At 43.9% G+C, this 21,928-nt stretch overlaps 1 protein-coding gene across 3 annotated transcripts; it reads left to right on the top strand.

Annotated features, from left to right (window-relative positions):
- The first annotated feature begins 16,438 nt into the window (after positions 1-16,438).
- On the top strand, positions 16,439-21,745 carry LOC125540314 (uncharacterized). Of its 3 annotated transcripts, XM_048703920.2 has the most exons (12): positions 16,439-16,589; positions 17,410-17,502; positions 17,618-17,795; positions 17,910-18,101; positions 18,774-18,851; positions 19,261-19,661; positions 19,782-19,892; positions 19,974-20,464; positions 20,547-20,715; positions 20,898-21,137; positions 21,230-21,364; positions 21,452-21,745. In XM_048703920.2, exons 2-12 carry the CDS (start codon positions 17,500-17,502, stop codon positions 21,602-21,604), a joined length of 2,151 nt encoding a protein of 716 aa, XP_048559877.1. In that variant the 5' UTR covers positions 16,439-16,589; positions 17,410-17,499; the 3' UTR covers positions 21,605-21,745. The 3 variants fall into 3 exon arrangements, with proteins under 3 accessions (XP_048559877.1, XP_087401541.1, XP_087401542.1); XM_087545415.1 differs by having other exon boundaries at positions 21,230-21,745; XM_087545416.1 differs by lacking the exons at positions 16,439-16,589; positions 17,410-17,502; positions 17,618-17,795 and having other exon boundaries at positions 17,963-18,101; positions 18,726-18,851; positions 21,230-21,745.
- The last annotated feature ends 183 nt before the right edge of the window (positions 21,746-21,928 follow it).

The raw sequence follows: 21,928 nt of genomic DNA, 5'->3' as shown, positions 1-21,928 counted from the left end.
TGGATTTATCGTCAACTTGTTGGGAGGAATTTTGTTTTGCACTAGAGATGGGTTTGCCTCCAGTATTTTAGGATATGGCAAGATTGGATTTATCGTCAACTTGTTGGGAGGAATTTTGTTTTGCACTAGAGATGGGTTTGCCTCCAGTATTTTAGGATATGGCAACATTGGATTTATCGCCAACCTGTTGGGAAGAATTTTGTTTTGCACTAGATATTGAGTGTGCATTTTCCTTATGTGCCATTGGATACACATGTAGCATCCTTGGATGATGGTGCCCCTGTTCCAATGCTCTTGATTTACCACCATATTTTAATGGTATCCCTTTTGTATGTATTTGTTAATTTGATCATATTTATTGACTATTATTTTTTGTTAATTCACGCCACCTTTTTTGAAAAGATGATGCTATTAGTTTGGTTTGTCGCAAGACTCATGAAAGAGTGGGATTTTTTCTATAAAGAGAATATCCATGCTTATACTTTTATCTTGTTAAGCATTAGAGAGTTATTTTGATGACCTTGCTTATGTTGATATGGCATTGGATCATATGTTTGAAATTGACTGTTCTTCGACTTACTACGATTTCACAGAAGATATTGTTTATTGTTAACATATTTCCGTTCAAAAAAACAAAGGAGCGTAATTGACCCTTTTTCTGTTTCGGTGGTACTCCCGGGTGGGCTTTAGCCACTTGATTATGAGTGCTTCTGCTATTTTCTAGAAACACTTCTGAAATTTAGATCAATCATTATGTAGGCTGACAATACAATGATTTTTTACGCATAATTGCATTTCCAGTTTGAGCCTGTGAGGCAAGTTTTGGCGAAATATGATTGATCTTGCACCTTTTGCTCGAGAGAACAATGTATGCTCGCAGTTTTGTCTCTTGCAGCATTGGAGCCGTTTTAGACATATGGTTATTTAATATGATGTTAGGAGTATTTACTCCCAGATGCACACATTGGAACTTCAATTTTTTGATGAATATTTGATTTCCGTCGATTTATTGCAGCACAGTTTATACTCTTAAGATGTTGGAGTATTTTTTTTGTCTTCCCTAGTTTATACTCATGAGGATGTGGAGTAGATATTTTTTTTGGGTGCCCCAGTTTAAACTCGTGAAGCTATGGAGTATTTTTTATTTTATTTGCCCCAGTTTATACTCGTGAGGGTATGGAGTAGATATATTTTTTGGGGTGCCCCAGTTTAGACTCATGAGGGTATGGAGTATTTTTATTTTATGTGCCTCAATTTATATTCATGAGGGTATGGAGTAATTTTTTTTCTATCACAGATTAGATTCGTAAGTTTATTGGAGTGTATTTTTTTCGGTGCCCCAGTTTAGACTCGTGAGGGTATGGAGTGCACTTGATGATTTCTTTTCTTTGCATCACAGTTTATAATCGTAAGTCGTTGGAGTAATTAATTGTTTTGTGCCCCAGTTTAGACTCCTGAGGGTATGGAGTAATATTTTTGGGAGCCCTAGTTTATACTTATGAGGGTATGGAGTAATATTTTTTATCACAGTTTAGACTCGCAAGTTTATTGGAGTGTTTTTTTTGGGTGCCCCAGTTTAGACTCGTGAGGCTATGGAGTGATTTTTTGTGAGCCCCATTTTATACTCATGAGGGTATGGAGTATGTTTGATGATTTTTTTGCATCGCAGTTTATACTCGTAAGTTCTTGGAGTAATATATGTTTTATACCACAGTTTATACTCGTGAGGTATTGGAGTATGTTTGATGATTTTTTTGCATCACGGTTTATACTCATAAGTTCTTGGAGTAATATATGTTTTATACCACAATTTATACTTGTGAGGTATTGGAGTATGTTCCCTTTTTCTGCATCACAATTTAGACTCATAAGTTGTTGGAGTAATATATGTTTTATACCACAGTTTATACTTGTGAGGTATTGGAGTATGTTCCCTTTTTCTGCATCACAGTTTAGACTCATAAGTTGTTGGAGTAATATATGTTTCATACCACAGTTTATACTCGTGAGGTATTGGAGTATGTTCCCTTTTTCTGCATCACAGTTTAGACTCATAAGTTGTTGGAGTAATATATGTTTTATACCACAGTTTATACTCGTGAGGTATTGGAGTATGTTCCCTTTTTCTGCATCACAGTTTAGACTCATAAGTTGTTGGAGTATTTTTGTGTGTGATTTTTTTTAATTAGGTGCACATAATGAAGCAACATTTGTATTGCAGGCATTAATGCAAAATATATGTCATTTCCCTTCAGATTCACTTGTCTTCTATGAGAACAGAATTATGATGATACAACATTTTCTTCCCTGCATCATCGTATTAAAAAATGGACCTAGTGAAATAGTCGTAACCATAATATAAAGAAACAATGGTCATGTACATCCTTTTCGTTGATAAAGACTGAACAACCTTTTTCTTACATATTTCACCTAGGAACAAACATTTCAACATGCACTAAGATAACCGGTTACATATTTCACTCAGGAACAAACATTTTAGCGGGTCCTAAGATAACCAGTTATGTTGGAATGTCGCCTATAAACCTCGAAGCTCGCATAGGCATCCAGGCATGCATACTTGATCTGGTCATGGTCCAGGTTGGACTTTTCCCACTGACTAACAGTGATGCTTTTGTCCTTGTTAAGACTTATGTTTGCAACCTTCTTTGCTAGCTTCTCCAATGAAGCCAAATTGCCTGCTTTTTGGTTAGGAACCTTGATACCCAGTCCCTGAACATCGACAGGTTTTTTGATACCCAAGTTATAGAACTTGAGTTTTTCTATGTCATTGCCAATGGCGGCACCCGCAAATTCGACTGTTTCATTGTCAAGGAAGTTGCGCAGAAGTAGAGGGATAAAACTCCTGGCACGAGCCTGGTATAGCTGGTAAATTAGGCAATGCTTGCCCACACAAAGCTGCAAGACAGCAGCACCTTGTGGATCTTGATTAGAGAGAGAAAGTTGTTGCTCAACTGGAAGCTTCTTACACTCTTTGCTGTGGACATATCTAGTGTATTCACCGTCGAGGCCGACAACACGGCACTTGGCATGATTAAGATACTTTTTCCAGATGAACCTGATGAAGGCAACAACTGTTGAAGGGTTTCTAGTCACCATAGTATGAATTCTTATACCACCCTTGCTGATATGAAAAAGGCGGTCTGGATGGTTGTTGTCCACGCTCTTTGGGAATTGGATACGGACTTTCCCGACCTTAACATTGTGAAGGTTGACCTGGCGAACATTTCTTTGTTGAGGTTGATGGCACACCGAATCCAACAAAATCAGAGAGGAATCATATGCAACGGGTGTTGATGACGACAAGGAACTTGACAATGTTGATGTTGGGTTCACATGACATGTTTCATAGCCATGGGAATTTGGGTGATTTTTATTGCATTCAAGGGGAGAGTTGAGAACTGTCTCAGAGCATTCTCCAATGGATTTATCGGCCAGCGGAAGAATAGCCTCTGAAGCATCAACTTGACCTTTATTCTGAACCTCTGACGTCCTTCCATGCAGAAACGATGAGGAGGGAAATATAACCATGGTATTGCCCCCATTCATAGGTTGCTCATAGTGGAGTTTGTCCATTGTCTTCCCTTTTCCTTCTTTGTCTGCCCTCATACTTCCCCCAAACTTGAGTGGAGAGAAGACTTCCATTCCTTGGTCACGTTCAGTTGGTGATGCAGTCATATTATCCAGATGCTGATTTGTTGAATCCACACATGGACCAACTGGCACATCAAGCCAAATGTCTCCAATGCGGAGCGTGACTGACCGCGGCACTTGACCATCCATACCTTCGAATAAAGAAAACTTTATATCAGTTTTCTTTGAGTATATTTACCATACTAAATGTTTATATACTTCATGTAATTCATATGTTGCAATCCTATGTTGGAATTTGAAGATGAGGGGAGAAATATGTCCCACTGGGCGTGCCAGAATCTGATGATGGGAAAATGGCGGGCGTGAGAACACGCGTCCACGTCATTGATACAGAATGAAATTTAAATGCATACAATAAAAATAGGATCAAACATTGCAGGTACTTTATTTCCAGAACTCTTACATTTACATAAAAATTCTGTTAATTACATCTCCGAAGAGAAAACCCCTGATTAAGAATTCCAATATATCTATTACATAAGATTGCAACACATTCCTATTACAATATGCTACAAGAAAAATCCTCCTCGCGATCTTCGATGCACTCCTGCTTGGGTACTTGAAGTTTGCTTTCATGCAAGTACTTCTCCATGATTTCATGTTTGATATGTTGGAGTATATATTTTCCTAACATGCAACAAATTTATTTGTGTTCAACCTCATTTATATGATGGTGCAGAATGAAGGTTGGTTTTGGCTAGGCTTAGTTTTATCCTACGTTTGACACATAGGATATGGGTATGTATTTTCCTTTAGGATTTTTATATGACCTCTTTGGTTTTGGTGGCATGCATATATGTGACATGCCAATTTTAATAAGTTTTGCATCATCACATTACTACTATCACCGCGCGACACTGATGTGGTGTCCGCGTGTAGCGTAACGGACTGAAGCTTTCTGACACAATATTGATGATTTTTATGGTGCATATGATTTTAGGATTTTTATATGACCTCTTTGGTTTTGGTGGCATGTATATATGTGACATGCCAATTTTAATAAGTTTTGCGTCTTCACATTACTACTATCACCGCGCGACACTGATGTGGTGCCCGCGTGTAGCGTAACAGACTGAAGCTTTCTGACACAATATTGATGCTTTTTATGGTGCATATGATATGTGCCATATTTTGTTGACTCTGAATCCGCCCAGTATCAAGCCTAACCTGAGTAGAATTTGCTTATGATATTTTTTGTTTGTTTAAAGCCTATGTGGGCTACATGGAATATGCCTTATCATGTATTTTGCATGAATTTTGTATGCATATGTAGATGTGGAGTGAACTTATTTTTTATTAAGTTCTGTTTTACTCGTATTACTGCTAACACCGCGTAGCACTAAGATAATGCCCGCGTGTAGCGTAACCAAGCAAAGGTTTGTGGAGCAATTATGGTGTTGCATGAATCATCTGACATTTATCATTTTTGTTTATGTTTGTACCTCACATGGTATTAGCACTAACTCCACATAGCGTCATTTCATTGGCGCTAGTGTATAGCATAACCCAAGTAAAGTGAGTTTGTGATATCCATTTATGATGATGCTAATAGTTTAGGCTCTTATAGCATTGGAGCATTTCATGCCATATTTTATTTAACTTTGGACCAAATATATGGCCTGAATATTTTATTTAATTTTCTCTCACTTGTATTACTACTAGCACCGTGTGGCATTAAGATAATGCCCGCGTGCAGCATAACCAAGTAAGATTGGTTTTTATGATGCAACATGTTTTATAATTCATCTTGCATGATTTTGATTTCTAGGTGTGTATCATGAACACATGTTTTAATTAAGTTTTGCCCTGCTCGTATTACTACTAACACCACGTGGCATTAAGATAATGCCCGTGTGCAGCGTAAGCAAGTGAGGGAATATATTTTTATGCTCTTGTTTGTATTGCAACTAGTGTGACACATAATGCCCATAGCGCAACCAAACAAAAGGTTATCATGAGTTCAGTTTAACGTGTTCGTAGTTTCATTCCAACTTAGTCATATCCATTTTTTTATGATGACCAAATTAGTGCAATTTTTATGAGGTTTTCGCACTTATCACACTCTCTTGGTTTGTATCCACGTATAGAGACCAAACCAAGGAACGGGGCGTTCATCTTGGTTTGTATCGCTAAGGGGACTGAACCAAGACGGAGATCAATAGGACGAAGCGCACGCAACATTTAAAGGAACCGTGCTTACAAGAACCATGCATGCTCCTTGACTCTTACCGCGATGGCCGAGCCGAAGGCGAAAGTTTGGGGTAGATATAACATGCTCCTTGGTTTGTACCGTGATGGCCGAACCAAGGACAAAAATTTGGGATGAATGCAACATGCTCTTTAGTCTGTACCAAAATGGCCAAACCAAAGACAAAATTTTGAGATAGATCAAACCATGCACCTTAGTCTATACCGCAATGGCCGGATTAAAGGCAAGAATTCTGGGAAGATGAAACATGCTCCTTGATTTGTACAATGATGGCCAAACCAAGGGTCAGAGGTTTGGAAGAGGAGGAAGAAGAAAGCTCCCTGATCTGTACCACAATAGCCAAATCAGGGGCTAGGGGAGAACCATGAATCTCACCTTCAAACTCCTAGCAAGCACGGCGCCTGCCTGCTTCTTTCTCTTCTTTCCTTTGTGTGTGTATTCTAGCAGCAGATGGGAGACAAAATATGAAGAACCGAGAGATGAAAATGAGACCCACCTCTTTGTGCGCTTGGTGACCATGTATTTATAGCGAGGGAGAGCAGCGGAGAGATGTGGCTGCATGCGCGCGCCCACGTCATGTGATCGTGCGATCGTGAGATCGTGCGAACGTGGCGCTGCTCCTTTCCTTTTCTCTATTTCTTTATTGCTAATTAACCGGCAACGTCCCATCACCCCGTATGGGCTTAATTAGGCTATGTTTTAGTCCCATTTACTTGTATGTGTGAGTGGGCTGATGGCTGAGGCTACACATGCATATGTACGTGTGTAAGTGAAGTACGTGGCCAATTTGTTTAAAAAGGCTAAGCCTAATTAGTTGAAATGGCTAACTAAGGCTTTTACTTCCTTAGCGTGGCACAAAATAAATGAATGAAAATATATTATTTCAATCAAAATTATATGCCAATATTTCGATAACAGTATGACATTTTTATATGTCGTCGCACCGGACATTTTTCCCTTTTTATATGTGTCGTGTGATATTATGTTAACAGTGCTGGAATAATGTCCAATTTTACTCTGTGATCCAATATTTTAGTAATATCAACACTGCCTTTGAAAATTTAAATTTATATGAACATTAGAATTCCGCCGCTGGTGATGGCGTATATGTAGGCGAGCCATGTGTCGGTGCGCGTACATATAAACCATGCGTCCTCCATTTTTTCATAGGAGAAAACTTAACAACTATTTATTTGTTTCGTCATATCTTATAATTGTCGGTTTAATGTGTGCATAATCGACATTCAGAAATATATCATATGCCTATCTTTTCAGTCCTCAATTTGAGCGGTCAATTATATTTTTAATTAATATTTTTTCTTCATGATAAAACAGATTTTTTGCCGTTTTGTATTTATATTTTAATATTTTATATGGTTTATGCATTTCATTTTATCTTGGTCAAAATCCCTGTCAACAATATTGAGTTGTAAGTAAATAAAAGTGTGATGATCATCATTATTAAATCATTGTCCCATGATAAAAGTGGCCAAAGAAGCCCCCCCCCCACACCCAAAAAAAAGATACAGGCCAAAGAAGCCTACAAAAAAGAGAAAAAAAGAAGAAAGAGAGAGAGAGAGAAGGGACAATGATTCAGACTAGCACCATGTTCTTCATATAAAGAGTCTCTTGAGTTATCACTTTCATATACTAGTGGAAATTTTTATTATAGAACTTGGCTTGTATATTTCAACGATGGGCTTCCTCAAATGTCCTAAGTCTTCATGAGCAAGCAAGTTGGATGCACACCCACTTAGTTTCAGTTTGAGCTTTCATACACTTATAGCTCTTAGTGCATCCGTTGCATGGCAATCCCTACTCCTCGCATTGACATCAATTGATGGGCATCTCCATAGCCCGTTGATTAGTCGTGTCGATGTGAGACTTTCTTCTTTTTTGTCTTCTCCACACAACCTTCACCATCATATTCTATTCCACCTATAGTGTTATGTCCATGGCTCACGCTCATGTATTGTGTGAAAGTTGAAAAGGTTTGAGAACGTCAAAAATATGAAACAATTGCTTGGCTTGTCATCGGGGTTGTGCATGATTTGAATATTTTGTGTGGTGAAGATGGAGCATAGCTAGACCATATGATCTTGTAGGGATAACTTTCTTTGGCCATGTTATTTTGAAAAGACATGATTGCTTTATTAGTATGCTTGAAGTATTATTGTCTTAATGTCAAAAGATAGACTATTGCTTTGAATCACTCGTATCTTAATATTCATGTCATGATTAGATTACATGATCAAGGTTATGCTAGATAGCATTCCACATCAAAAATTATCTTTTTTATCATTTACCTACTCGAGGACGAGCAGGAATTAAGCTTGGGGATGCTGATACGTCTCCGTCGTATCTATAATTTTTGATTGTTCCATGTCAATATTATACAATTTTGATATACTTTTGACAACTTTTTATACTATTTTTGGGAATAACAAATTGATCAAGTACCTAGCGCCAGTTCCTGTTTGTTGCATGTTTTTTGTTTCGCAGAAAATCCATATCAACCGGAGTCCAAACGGGATAAAAACTAACGGATTTTTTTTTGGAATATATGTGAATTTTGGGAAGTGAAGAAGCCCAAGTCTGGACCTAATCCTAAAATTGAGTGCTTCTACTGCAAAGGGACTGGTCACTGGAAGCGGAACTGCCCCACGTATTTGGCGGATAAGAAGGATGGCAAAATGAAAGGTATATTTGATATACATGTTATTGATGTGTACTTTACTAATGCTCGTAGTAGCGCCTATGTATTTGATACTGGTTTTGTTGCTCATATTTGCAACTCTAAATAGGGGCTACGGATTAAACGAAGATTGATTAGTCATGAAAATCTAACCCAGATGAACGCCTCAAACGAACCTCAAATGCCCGGGCTGATCGGTACCCCTCATATCCAGCCCAAATATGGGGCGGATATAGGGCGCCTGGGCACGCCCGTCACGTCGGACTAATAGCAGGGTCCCACGTGGAGACGCACGGAACCTCTCCGAACCGCATGAGGTAGTTGCCCATCATACGGCTCACCAACTTCACTTGCCTCTAAGGGGGGCTCGCTCCAGGCAGGTTCGGATCACTTACTATACACGGCCCTACGAAGGGGTTAGGAGCATTTTCAACATGATTCTTTCTTTGTCGAGATGAAAAAGGTACCCATCTTTTCGATTGAAAAATGTGAGTCTGTTTTGCCCACTTTATCCATCCCCTCTATCAAAATGATCAAAAAGGCATTTCAAATGCTTCTTATTCCCGTGTTTGATCTTATCCATCTCTGCCCCGCTTCCATGTGGGCAGAGACCCCTGTAGAGAATGAAGAGGGGCCAAGGATCTTACTCTCAAGAGTGCTTCGATAGGCTCCACTCTCTCCCTTGAATAAGTCAGGCTCCGTTAGCCTAGGCTAAGATGGGGATAACGAGTCAATGATTGAAGCCCCCAACGTTCTGCCAGACACTGGATAGGGGTAAGCTCTGTAAATGTGTAGAGCCAAGTGTAGTGTGGTGTAGTAGTAGGCACTTCTAGGCCCCTTCCCGGCTACTGGATCACTCCAGTGCTTCGGGTACTACGGACCCTCTGCCATCCATTGCAGCAGAGCCGTTTCATGAGTGGGGGGGGGGGGGGCTAAGCGCAATTCTTTGAATCAAAGGTTTCATGAAATCGAAATCGATTCTTTTTTAGATATCTGGATAGATGGATGGATCTATCTTTCTATTCAGATATCTTTTGCAATCAGCCCCAAATCCTTGATTTGGCCAGGAAACAAAGCACTGCTTTGGGCCCAGGAAGGGAAGGGAATGAGCTCGGCTGCTTCTCCCCCACACTTCTTTATTTCTCCGTGCCCCTTCCGCATGCGCTTCGCGCGCCATTGGCGCTTTGATCTCCTCTTATTTCTTCATTGGAGGGTTCGGATGGACTTCACCGTTCTTTCCCAACGAAAATGGAAAGGGATGTATCACATCGAGATGTCGATTTGTTTTCCGCCCCAAATGAGATGGGGAATTAGTCACCTCTGTCCCTTCATCTTTTTGAAAGGAATCGAGGCCCGGCCCGGCTCGCGTCGTTCCAACAACCGACGGGGAGCACCTCAGTATACGATCGCGCGCAGTAACTGGGAGTCCTATTACACCTAAGGCCAACTTCCATTCACCAAACCCAGGTTCATCTCGTGTAGTGATTGTGGACTCGTACAAGGATATCACTACTAGGGAAAAGCCTATACACAGAATCTTACCAACAGCGCGCTATAAAATCAGGCGCTGCTGCTAAGTAGCAGGAGCGCGGGCTGTGGAAACTCGCTGCTGAAACAAGTTTATCAGTAGCGCGCGCACTCCAAGCGGCGCTACTGCTAAAATTCCCACGACGCCGCCACGAGGCCAGTTATAGCAGCAGCGCATTAAAATAGACATCGCTACTGCTACGTAACGTAGTAGCAGCGCATTCAGGCAATAATCGCTACTGCTAAATTAACTACAGATCTCACTAGCCTCATCCACAGATCACACTCACACACACTCACGGTCTCCTCCTCACCCCCCGCGCCGCCGGTCCTCCCCCGTCGCCCCTTCCCTGTCGCCCCTCCCCCGATCTGCGCCGCTGTCGCCTCATCCTCCTCGCTAGACTCGGTACCGGCCTCCTCCTCCGTCCTCCCTCCACTCGCCGCTGGCCGCCCCCTCCTTGCTCCGCCTTCCTCCTCAATCCGTCCTCCCTCCACTCGCCGCCGGCCGGCCCCTCCTCGCTCCGCCTTCCTCCTCCGTCCTACTATCTTCTCCCTCCTCGAGTCACCCCTCCTTGTCCCTCCTCCCTGATACATTTTGATTTAGTAGGCTTTCATATGTAACATTTTGATTTAGTTGATTTAGTATGCTAGTGGATTTAGTATGCTAGTTGATTTAGTATGCTAGTTGATTTAGTCGATTTAGTTGATATGATTCAGTTGATTTAGTAGGCTAGTTGATTTAGTTGATTTAGAACATTTTGATTTAGTTTATTTAGTAGGCTAATTGATTTAGTTGATTTAGTAGGCTAGTTGATTTAGAACATTTTGATTTAGTTGATTTAGTAAAATGGCGCCACCACCAGCACCACTATGTCGACTGTGCAAGTCAAGGTGCGCCAGCAGCCTTGCAACTGGCAAGCTGTTCGGCATCTACTTCCATCCGAGTTTTCGTCATGCGGCGGTAAGAAATTAGATGAAATGTAACAACTATTTTATTTTTAGTGTTGGCATTACTGCATTGTGTCATTTTGCTTTTCTTACACAGATCGTCCCATGCAATGTGAGGTTGAAATTCAACAAGCTGACAGGAGACACTGTGACATTTGAGGCTCCTGGGGGGCCGTATACTATGGAGGTCGAGAAAGGACGCAATATGTCGCAGATTGGAGGAGATGGATGGGCCCGTTTCCTCGCTCGCATGCGTCTTACTGGTGGTGAGTTGATCAGATTCTCCTTCAAAACAGAAAGACCCAAGCTGGTTGTCATTTATATCAACCTGGTGGAAGATGATGAAGATGACGAAGATGATGAAGATAATGAGGACCCACTCAATGAAGATGATGAGAACCCACTTCATGAAGCCATCATAGCTCAAAGAATGAGGCTGAGCGAGGAGGAGGTGTGCAACCTATGGGACATAATTCCGCCACGTGATGACTTTGTCGGGGTGCCATTCGTGACCCGCCTGACAAGTACCATGGTCGATCGGCATGAAATGGTATGTTATACGTACTACATGTAGTAATTTGATGATATATATATGCTTTATTGTTATACTTACAAATGCAAATTATCCGATTATATGCTTAGTGAATCCGATGATATGCTTAGTGTAGAGTCCAATGATATGCTTTGTGGAATCTAGTCGATGATATACTTTAGTGTAGAGTCTGATCACATGCTTAGGCTATTTATTAATTGATATGTTTTTCTTATTCGGAGATTGCCAAAAAACCTATCTGTGAGTTGTGGTATCGGGCCTGATGAAGAAGGCTTAGTTGGACTACGCCTTACCGCAAGGGGCTCCGTCACCACATGTACTTACTGCATGGGCACAGATGGTCGCACACACTTGAACTCGGTTGGGTGAAAGAGATTCCTCGTTGGCAAGAATCTTCGTGCTGGACAGGCCATCCTAATTACTATCAGGAACACCCACCGCCCAGGCTTGAGGATGATGATCGTCGTCGATATCATCTAGAACTACATATGTGTATGTGGCTATATCATCTGGAACTACATATGATGATCGTCGTCGATATCATGTAGAACTACATATGATGATCGTCGTCGATATCATCTAGAACTAAATATGATGATTGTCGTCGATGTCACCTTGTACTGCTTGAGGATGCATGTTGAGTATATATGAAATTGTTATCTAGTACTCCCTCGGTTCCAAATTACTCGTCGTGGTTTGAGTTCAAATTTGAACTAAAACCACGACGAGTAATTTCGAACCGAGGGAGTACTACCTAGTACCTATAATGCTTTATGAAATTGATATCTAGTAGTACCTAGTATCTGGAAATTGCAGTTTATCGAAGCCGGAATGGGGAAATGGTGAAAGATATAACAGTAGCGCTGGACCGGGAAATCGCTACAGCTAAGTAATAGCAGCGCGTTCCTGAAAAGCGATGCTGCTATAGTCAATAGTGGTAGCGCAGGTACAGGCAGCACTACTACTAAGAGTTAGCTGTAACGCCTTATTGGTAGCGCGGGCACCCGCGCTGCTGATAGGCCTAAAACCCGCGCTGCTGCTAGCCTTTTCCCTAGTAGTGTATGGAGTCGACGGTTGATGTATCAGACTCGACCCTGTCTTTCGTAGCGGAGAAGGAGTTGGAAGAGGAGGAGGAGGTGGTGGTGGAGGACGAGGATGAGGACGAGGAGGAGGTGGAGGACGAGGATGAAGACGAGGAGGAGGAGGTGGAGGACGAGGAGGAGGATGTGAGGGACGCTGGCGAATCGGATCTGCAGCCGTCCTTGACTCTCTCTGGTCGGAATCGGCTGAGGAGGCCAGACGCTGTCGCCGGTAAGAGATTGAGGCGTAACAGGTCGTGAAGGAGGCGGAGAGCCGGAGACGGTCGCCTACATGGATGAGCAAGAGAACGAGGAGCTGGAGCCCTCCTACCAGCCCGTCCAGCCGGCGCCCGGCACCGTTGTCATGGACATCTCCGATGACGAAGATTAGTTAGGGTACTACGTAGTATGTAATACATAGGACTTTTTTGTATGCTTTCTATAGATCTAGGGGTTAAAATATAAGAGACTCAGATGCAGAGTGGCCAATTTAAGGCGTGATCGGTCACTGTCTGCGGACCTGGTCGCATCAGCGGCATTTGAGGGGCCGGATTTGCAAAGTCTGGCTGTAGATGCTCTAAGAAACTACTTGTATTCTGATTGCAAGGTTGCTTGAGACCTTCTACAAATTGATAAACTTTATGTCATCCTGGTGAAGAAAATTGACGTTGTTCTACAATCATCTGCGCTTGGAGGCCTGACAAAATTACAAGAATAGAAGTGCAGTAGACATCAGTTGTCATTACGATGTTCTCCCACGGTTTTGGATAATTAACTAGGTAGCTCTACATCTTCTTAATTAATGAATTCTAAAACATTTTTGTCTTCGTCTCAAAATAATTATAATACGCAGGCTGCACACCGAGCTGCCTGGTGTCTAGAGAATTCGATGTCCAAGTCGTAGAACCTAACTTTAAGCAGACGTCGTTTTGGACACGTGACATGACTATTCATGGAGCTGTAGGAGGCCCTACTGGCGTCCGGGTCGAGCTTTACCGTGTTGGCCCTTCCCTTAGGTAGTTAGGTTCGCCCTCAGCCTGATTTCCATGGCCATCGGCTCCATCACAGTCGTGGCGACGTCCCCGGCGTCGTCATCATAATAAGACACAGTCCTCGCTAATCAGTAATCACTCAGGAGCACTTTGTGGGAAGCCTAGAGCATTTTTTGTGTATTGGAACACACACGTACAAAGATGTGGCAGTCGCTTTGGTTTACTCCAACCTCTCAACTACAACCGCGAAAGTTTTCTCCAGGAGATTGGGTTCCCATGGCAAGAACCAGAGGAAAATACCTGTTGAGATTATATAGAGGGAGCATGCAAGCGTAAAATGCATGACATGCAAACTGCTTCACTTCCCATCTACTCTTGGATTCATCTTATTACCATGATTAAGGGGTGCTCATCTTTTCCATGCTAAGAGCATCTACAGCCGGACTTAGCAAATCCGGTCCCACAAACGCCCGCGGACACTGAGCGGACACCCCTTAAATGTTGCGACGTACATCCACATACCACAAATTTTGATCCTCAAATCTATGCAATCCATGCACGCCGATCAAACGGTACAAACTGTCTGAATGCCAAAGTTTGAAACAAATCAAAGCAAATCATAGTTCAACAAACCGGACATGGCAAAATGAAATAAATGTCCGAGCGTCACGGATGGCCTCGGATCACTAGCTCAGCGCATGCTCCGAGCGGAATGCGTCCTCCTCTAGGCGGAATGCGGCCTGCTCGTCCTGCTCCGCCTGCAGCCAGGCTGCCTCCTCCTCCTGCTTCCTGGCCGTAGTTTCCCTCGCCGTCTCGTACTCTCTACGGTTGTTGATCCCCGTCCTCTTGCTCGCGAGCCACTTTTTGGCATGCTCATCCAAATGGGTTTCGTCCGCCAACATGATTCTCACATCATCCGCGGCCCGTGCAAGATGCAATCTCTCCTTCTCAAGCTCAATATCCTCAAATGTCTTCGCCTTCTCGAGTTCCCATTTTATTGCCGCTTGTTGCTTCTCCAACTCAATATTCTCGAGTTCAATTGTGAGCTTCTTCTCCGCCCTCTTCCGATCCAATTCCATCCTCTCCTTTTGCGCATCCAACATGAGCATGTACCTCTCCTCCTTGTTCTCCCTCACCGAAAAAATGCCTGTCCATGTTGACGACATTTTGGTAGTCGCGGCATCATGCGCGGCACGTGCCTTCTCCCACTTGTTTCCGATGACTTGACGGTTGTCCTTTGGCAATGTAGTTTTTCCATTCTAGACGACAACATCGTCCTCTTCGTCGAACCCAATTGATTGGTTGGAGCTTGAGCCATCATTCCTCTTCTTTGTGCCCTTGAGCTCGGCCACAACTTGGTTCCACTTTGGCTTGCCATTCAGTAAGAGCCAACAATGGCTAAAAGAAAATGGCTTCTTCTCCAGCTCGTGATACATAGTGGCCGCCACCGCCATCTAGCAAACAACATATGCATGAGCACGAGAATGCAAACACAAAAAACATATGCAATGGACAACAAGATGGGGCAATTGATCCTACATGAGTTGCGACTCCCATCCCACTTTGAGGGTGTTTGGTCAGTTGTGAGTAGTAGCCGACGTCTTGTTCACTCCCATCCCATTTGAGGGCACTCGCAGGGAAGGGGTGCGGGGATCCGGGCGCGGCGGAGGAGATAGCTGCTCCACCCCGTCCGAACCTCCCTGCGACGCCGCCAGCCCCTCCCTCTCTCGCTATCGGCGCCGACGCAACTTGCGGGCGACGTTCTCCGCCTTGCAAGTCGCCGCCGACGAAATCTTGCCTCCGACGGACGAGGCGGACTGCGTCTCCATCGTGAAGGTGTGGCTCGGGCTGGACGCCATCTCCGGTGGTGGATCGGGACCGGAGGTGAGGATTGGGAGCAAGGATGGAGGCCGGCGAGGGTCCGGGCGTGGGAATGGTTGGAGGACGGCAGGAGGAGGAGGAATGGTTTGGTGGATTTGATGCAATTTAGGGTGGGGTCGGGCTGTCGGATCCGACGTGGCGGGCGTGCCCGAGCTCCCCCTTATCTGCCCTATATTTGGGTTGGATATGGGCGGTGCCGGTCAGCCCGGATGTTTGAGGGCCGTTTGAGAGACCCGTTTGGATCAAAAAATCATGACGGGGCAGTGACCAGGCGGCCCGCCTGAGCGTATGAGGCGGGTTTGAGATGTCCGGTTGTAGATGCTCTAAACAGCGTGCATTGGTGAATCAGCTGCACACTCATCTTCGAAGCATGAGGGGAGGACTATTTTGTGTAATAGACCATTCTTAACTAATGTGTTATCCCTACAAAATGTTATACTACCTAGAGTGACCAACATATAAAACCCCATCAAAAGCTTACTGCATTGATGATAACGCATGCTATAAGGTGTGCACCATTACCTGTGGTGTGCTCATCACCCACTCACATTACTGAGATGTGTTGTCTAAAATCTATACATACCGTAAGGTCACGAAACCGGAAAGGCTCTGTTTGCGGGTATGTGGTTAGTGAAATGTGTGGTGTTAAATTTATTTTTTAATCAGATGAGAAAGAAGACTTTACAACTGATTGATTTAGCAAAATGGTAAATAGACAAAGGCAAATAGGTGGACACTTTATTTTTTCTCGAAAAAGGCAACATGGGCCAAACTTGTTTTTCTGGGGAACGCGCCAAGCTTGGGCTCAGCGGGTGGCATGGCTGTGGGCTGGGCCAACGGGTCGCTTCGGCTTCGGGATTGCCCAGTCAGATCCAACAGAGAGCACCGAGCGAGCAAAAAAAAAAACGATCCCTTCGTCTCTTCTCTTCCCCACTCTCCTCAAGCACCCAACCTCCCCCGCAAAAAAAAAAAAAGCACCCAACCTCGGATTCGGCGCCCTGCCGCCCCGGCGGACCCTGCTCGGCCGGAGCCGGTAAGCGCCCCGCTCCCCGGAAACCCCTTCCGTCACCATTCCTCTCGTATCGTGCGCGGGATGCTGCGTGGGGGCTCCGGTTAGCGGGGCGTGCGACGGAGACGCCCCGCCGATTCGGGCTCAGACGCGTGGTTTTGTGGTGGCTGTGAACGGAGCTCGCGGGGCAGGAGGGGGGCGCCGCGGTTATTAGCTCTGGGTTAGGTTTTGGCTTGGCGCTGGGCTCCTGGGCAGCGGCGTCTGGGCGAGTTCCTCTGGAGCAGTTTGCGATGATGCTCGGAGGCTGGCTGTTTGGGCGTGGCCAGGCCAGTTTCGACGCTCGGTTCTCGTGCCACCTTCGCTCCATTTTGTCAATTTTGGTTTCAACACCCACGATAGCTATTGGGCTCACTGTCTGACAGTGTTCATTCTTCAGTCATCCATGTTAACAGTAGTTCCTGACTTCTGATTTCTGAGTCCCCTGTGACCCATTCAGCCAATCTTTTCTAGGGCTGCTGCATATAACTATGGGCTATTTGGCTCATTGTCCGATAGTGTTTCATTCATTCTTCAGCTATCGATGTTAACGGTAGTTCCGGGTCGTGACCCCCTTTTTTGCCAATATGTTTGGACATTGGAAGGGCTGTTGGTGGATGGTGCATTTGTGTGTTGTTTGATCATAAGGCAGAACTGTTAGCATTATCGTGGTTGCTTTCCTTGGGACTGATTCGGTCCCCCGGGAGCAAATTATTAGCTTACTGTTTATAATCTATCATTTATCACATTGTGTTTCTGCATTTATAAGCTGTGGTTAGGCTTATGTTTCTTGCTGTTTCCTAACCAGGACGTGCCTCGTGTGGTTGTATAAACCCGCACTCTGATGGTACGTGTGGCGACCATAGCGACAGTAGCATCGTCCTTCTGGAAATAAGAGATGGTAAGTTACCACATTGCCTGATTGGCTTTTTTTTCACAACAATGAAAAGTATTTTCATATAAACAGCTTGTCAGGGGATTGGTAGTTACTCACTAACTTGGTAGCTCCTCTTCAGTTTGTTCCTAAAACAGATAACCAATCTGACCTTGAGGGGCCACATAGAAATTCTGGGCCATGGCTGTGCTCCATTTGCTCTCAGCAAAATGATACGAGTTGTATATCTTGTGAGGTATGCGGCGTTCTTCGGGATTTGTCGCTGTATTTCAGTAACGCCAATGAAGCTGAAAGTGGAGGTACGTAATGTAGTTCTCATTACATTGTCTGCCTTCCTGTTTTGTTCCTGTGGTACAGTATAACTGTTGTTGTTTAGCCTGTTAATTTAGTTGAGTTTCTCTCCTGAAATCTAGCCAAGCGCAGAAACAAGCATTCTGGTGTATCTGTACTGGCAAGATCTCTTTTCACACCATCCGGTCCAAAATTGAAAGCTGTTGTTTTTCCGGATGGATTTCAAGGCAACAAAAACGCAGCAGGGCACATGCAGGCTTCCTTGGGTACTCTGCACAAGACATACATGGCATGTAAGCAGCGCCGTGACATAGGTACATTGCACCTCCACACCAAGCAAGTATTTACTCTGCACAGCTTGTCATCCATATTCTTGCAGCTTTATGTTCCATCTAATATGTACAGGAATCGATGTGTATTCATCACCAGACATGTCATTAGCTAGTTTAATCCTCAATGTAGGCAATATAACTTGCCAGACAGTTAGTTTGCTTCACCATATCTTATAATGGTAAACAAATGTTACCATCATTATGGTTTTAGTCAACCTATCTTATAGCTAGCAGCTTAAGCCAGACTTTCTTACTTGTTTTACACATGAGTCATCGCAAGAAAGTGGGTTTTGGATATGGGTCTTTTAAGTCTTTTGATTTGGATTTGCTAACACTTTTTCGAAGGGTACACAGTAACTTGGCAGATTGAACGTACGAGCTTTATGTCTAATACACAGCTTATGAAATATGCTTCATCTAGGCCTTAAGAATACAAATTTCAACATCAATGTGGATGTTTAGTTCTGTTGCTTGGAATTTTAAACATTCATATAATGGACTAGCTGTTCTTTCATAGGACGTCCATATCTTATAGTTCTATAATGTGTGCTAGGATATACTTAATTATTATCCTGTTTGCTTCATATTGTTCTATTTCCTGGTTAGATTAGTGGAGACACCTGGAACATGACTACATTATGTTGATGATGACAGTGCCTTTCAAGTTTGATGTACCATCTCCTGATGACATGGTCTCTGCAGGCTTAAAATCGTCCAGACATTTGAGAAAAGGTAGTCTTTATAGCATTTCCTCTTATTCATTGAACTACTTAGAAGGGATGCGTCTGAACATTTAGTTCGAGCGGAACTTTATTTTGTATCTTTTTGTTTGCAAGGTCATGTGGAAGTTTCTAAGTTAACAAGGATTTGATTAATCTTACGTCTTTAAGCATAACCAGCTTTATCATATAGCGAACAACTGTGTGCCAGTGTTATTAAAGAACCTTGGACTGATCCATGGACCTTGGTACAAATACTGTTTGATCCAATGTTTCTATCAGCGTGTCAATGAAAGTTATGCTACAGTTGTGAATCTGCTTTTAATATTCTTCTAAATTGAACTTAATTTCCACAGTGCAATTTTTTGTGTTTATTTTTATTACTTGGCAGTGTTGCATATTGACTCGTTTCATACCCGCAGCTGCTCCATCTGTAGATTTCACCCGGAAGGAGGTGATGGGTGATGATGATCATGTAGCTGTGAAGGATACAAGTACAGACCCAAGTTCATCAGTTAAGTTGGGTGGAATTGGTGGAACTAGTAGCGGATTTGCCACTGATTACTGCATCATGGGAAAGAAGGTGATGGATGATAATGATATTTTAGTTGAGAAGGACACAAGTACAGACCCAAGTTCTTCAGTGAAGTTGGATGAGACTCTTATTTTGGACAATGAGCTACAACATTTGAGTATAGAAAGGAAGCCAAAAAACAGTAAAGCAAAGATTAAGAAGCCAGTACCTGTTTTGCAGTACAAGCCAGAACCGTGGATGCTACAGGGCAAAGATCTAGAAATGCCTAGACAACTAAATCTTGCTATTGTAAGTGACCATCTATGTATTACATACTTGCTGTTCCAGTGTTTTTTTTTCTAAAGGTATTTAGTTGGTCTTTGCCCTGTGCTTTCTTTTTGAACGCGCTAAATTGGAATTTATTGCTAGGTTGGTCATGTTGATTCTGGCAAATCAACATTATGTGGTCGTTTACTGCATGCCCTGGGGAGAATTTCAAAAAAGCAAATGCATAAGAATGAGAAAGAAGCGAAAGAAAAGGTCAGTTTAATGATCAATATTTCCAGCCTTTGTTTTCTAATGCATCTTGACACATGTGTGTTTATTACCTTTCTTTTTCAGGGAAAAGGGTCATTTGCATATGCTTGGGCTATGGATGAGAGTGCTGACGAAAGGGCACGTGGCATTACAATGAATGTTGGCGTAGCATACTTTGACACCAAAAATTACCAAGTTGTTATGCTCGACTCCCCTGGTCACAAAGATTTCGTTCCTAACATGATATCTGGAGTGACGCAAGCTGATGCAGCTGTCCTAGTTGTTGATGCCTCTCTAGGATCATTCGAGTCGGGTATGGGCGTTAATGGGGTTGGACAGACAAAGGAGCACTCACAGCTTATTCGAAGCTTTGGTGTTGAGAACTTGATAGTTGCTGTTAATAAGATGGATTCAGTGGAATATTCGGTGGAGCGCTTCAATTATGTGAAATCACAACTTGGCATTTTTCTCCGATCATGTGGCTATAAAGAGTCGGCGATAACCTGGGTTCCTTTGAGTGCAATGGAAAATGAAAATCTGGTGACAGCAGCTTCAGATACTCGTCTCTCATCATGGTAATAAAATATTCCGCATGGAAGCAATTATCTCTAATTCGCCAACTTATGGTCATCAGTATAATCAATATATGTTTGTCAGGTTTCATGGGACTTGCCTTCTGGAAGCAATTGACTCGTCAGCAGCACCTCATCGTGATGTTTCGAAGCCGCTACGGCTTCCAATTTGTGATGTCATTTCATCCCATGTGCTGGGGCAAGTGGCGGTTTGTGGTAAAGTAGTGTGTGGAGCAATCCGAAGTGATTCCAAGGTAAAACTCTGTTTTATGACCTTGCTGTTATGATTTCCATCACTTTTGTTTCGAAGCAGAATACCTGCTAGACAATATCAATATGCGCTGCCAAACGAAACTACTGTTCTTAATAATTGCAGTTAGTTATCTTGCTTTGTCTGCTTGAGCTGTTGTGTGAGCTGAAAAGACTCTTGTTTCAGGTTCTTGTGATGCCTTCTGGAGAGCTAGCTACGGTGAAAATCATCGAGCGGGACTCCTCTCGTCTCAGCTCGGCAAGAGCCGGCGACAACGTTGCGATTGGGCTGCAAGGGATCGACCCCATCCATGTGATGTCTGGTGGAGTTCTCTGTCATCCAGATTATCCCGTGTCAGTGGCGTCTTCCCTGGAACTCAAAATCCTGGTACTAGACATCATCGTGCCTATACTGCCTGGCCTTCAGGTTAGTAGCGAGTGACCATACATTGTGAGAGATATTGCAGAGTTACCAATCCCATCACACAAAACGTTGACGATGTATTGGTTGGTACCCAGTTTGAGCTCCACGCACACCATGCGAAGGTGTCGGCGTCCCTGGTGAGGATCGTGTCGCTGCTGGACCAGAAGACCGGCAAGGCCTCGGCGAAGAAGCCGCGGATGCTGACCGCGAGACAGGCCGCCATCATCGAGGTACATTATGTTTCTTATGAGCTCTTACAGCAGATGAGATTGAATATGTGCCTAGTGGTGATCGTCCCTGGTGTCTGTTTTGTTCAGGTGAAGCTGGAGAGGGAGGTGTGCGTGGAGGAGTTTGGAACACTCAAGGCCCTGGGCCGGGCGTTCCTGCGGTCGCAGGGGAGCACCGTCGCCGTGGGCGTCGTGACCCGCGTCGTGCAGGCACCGGAGGAGCGAGCAGAGCAGGCTTCTTAGGGCGCGTTGGTTAGGTCCATCCTGTAGGAGCAGAGTTGTACATACAGACATATACATACTCGTCGTCGTTATGTCAGGGGTGCGTGGCGTGAACCTGAATGTTTTTGGCGGAGCAGACCAGTTTACTTGGTTGGAGGATCTGGTCGAACTCGTAGCAGCGGCATCGTCCACTCGCTCACTGTTCGCGCACTGCCGCTCCCGTGAGCGCGCGCGCGCGTGGACGGCGGCGGATTTATGGGCGCCACGCGCGGGAGGTGACCCTCGCCCGACGGGCCGGCGCCGTGGCCCGTGCGGCTTGCTTTTGGGTCGGTGTTTCTGCCGGAC

This window comes from Triticum urartu, chromosome 2A (genome assembly GCF_056163025.1).
Source record: "Triticum urartu cultivar PI428250 chromosome 2A, HENAU_Tu73, whole genome shotgun sequence".
In the NCBI taxonomy this organism is placed as follows: domain Eukaryota; kingdom Viridiplantae; phylum Streptophyta; class Magnoliopsida; order Poales; family Poaceae; genus Triticum; species Triticum urartu.
The sequence above is the reverse complement of the archived record's forward strand: the minus strand, read 5'-3'. Positions and strand labels throughout refer to the sequence as shown.

Bases quoted from the DNA above. Each gene is read 5' to 3' on its own strand.
- LOC125540314 (XM_087545415.1), top strand. The intron at 18,102-18,773 runs GTACATTGCACC...TGATGATGACAG, and splicing joins TAAGCAGCGCCGTGACATAG to TGCCTTTCAAGTTTGATGTA. The intron at 19,893-19,973 runs GTCAGTTTAATG...TTTCTTTTTCAG, and splicing joins AGAAAGAAGCGAAAGAAAAG to GGAAAAGGGTCATTTGCATA.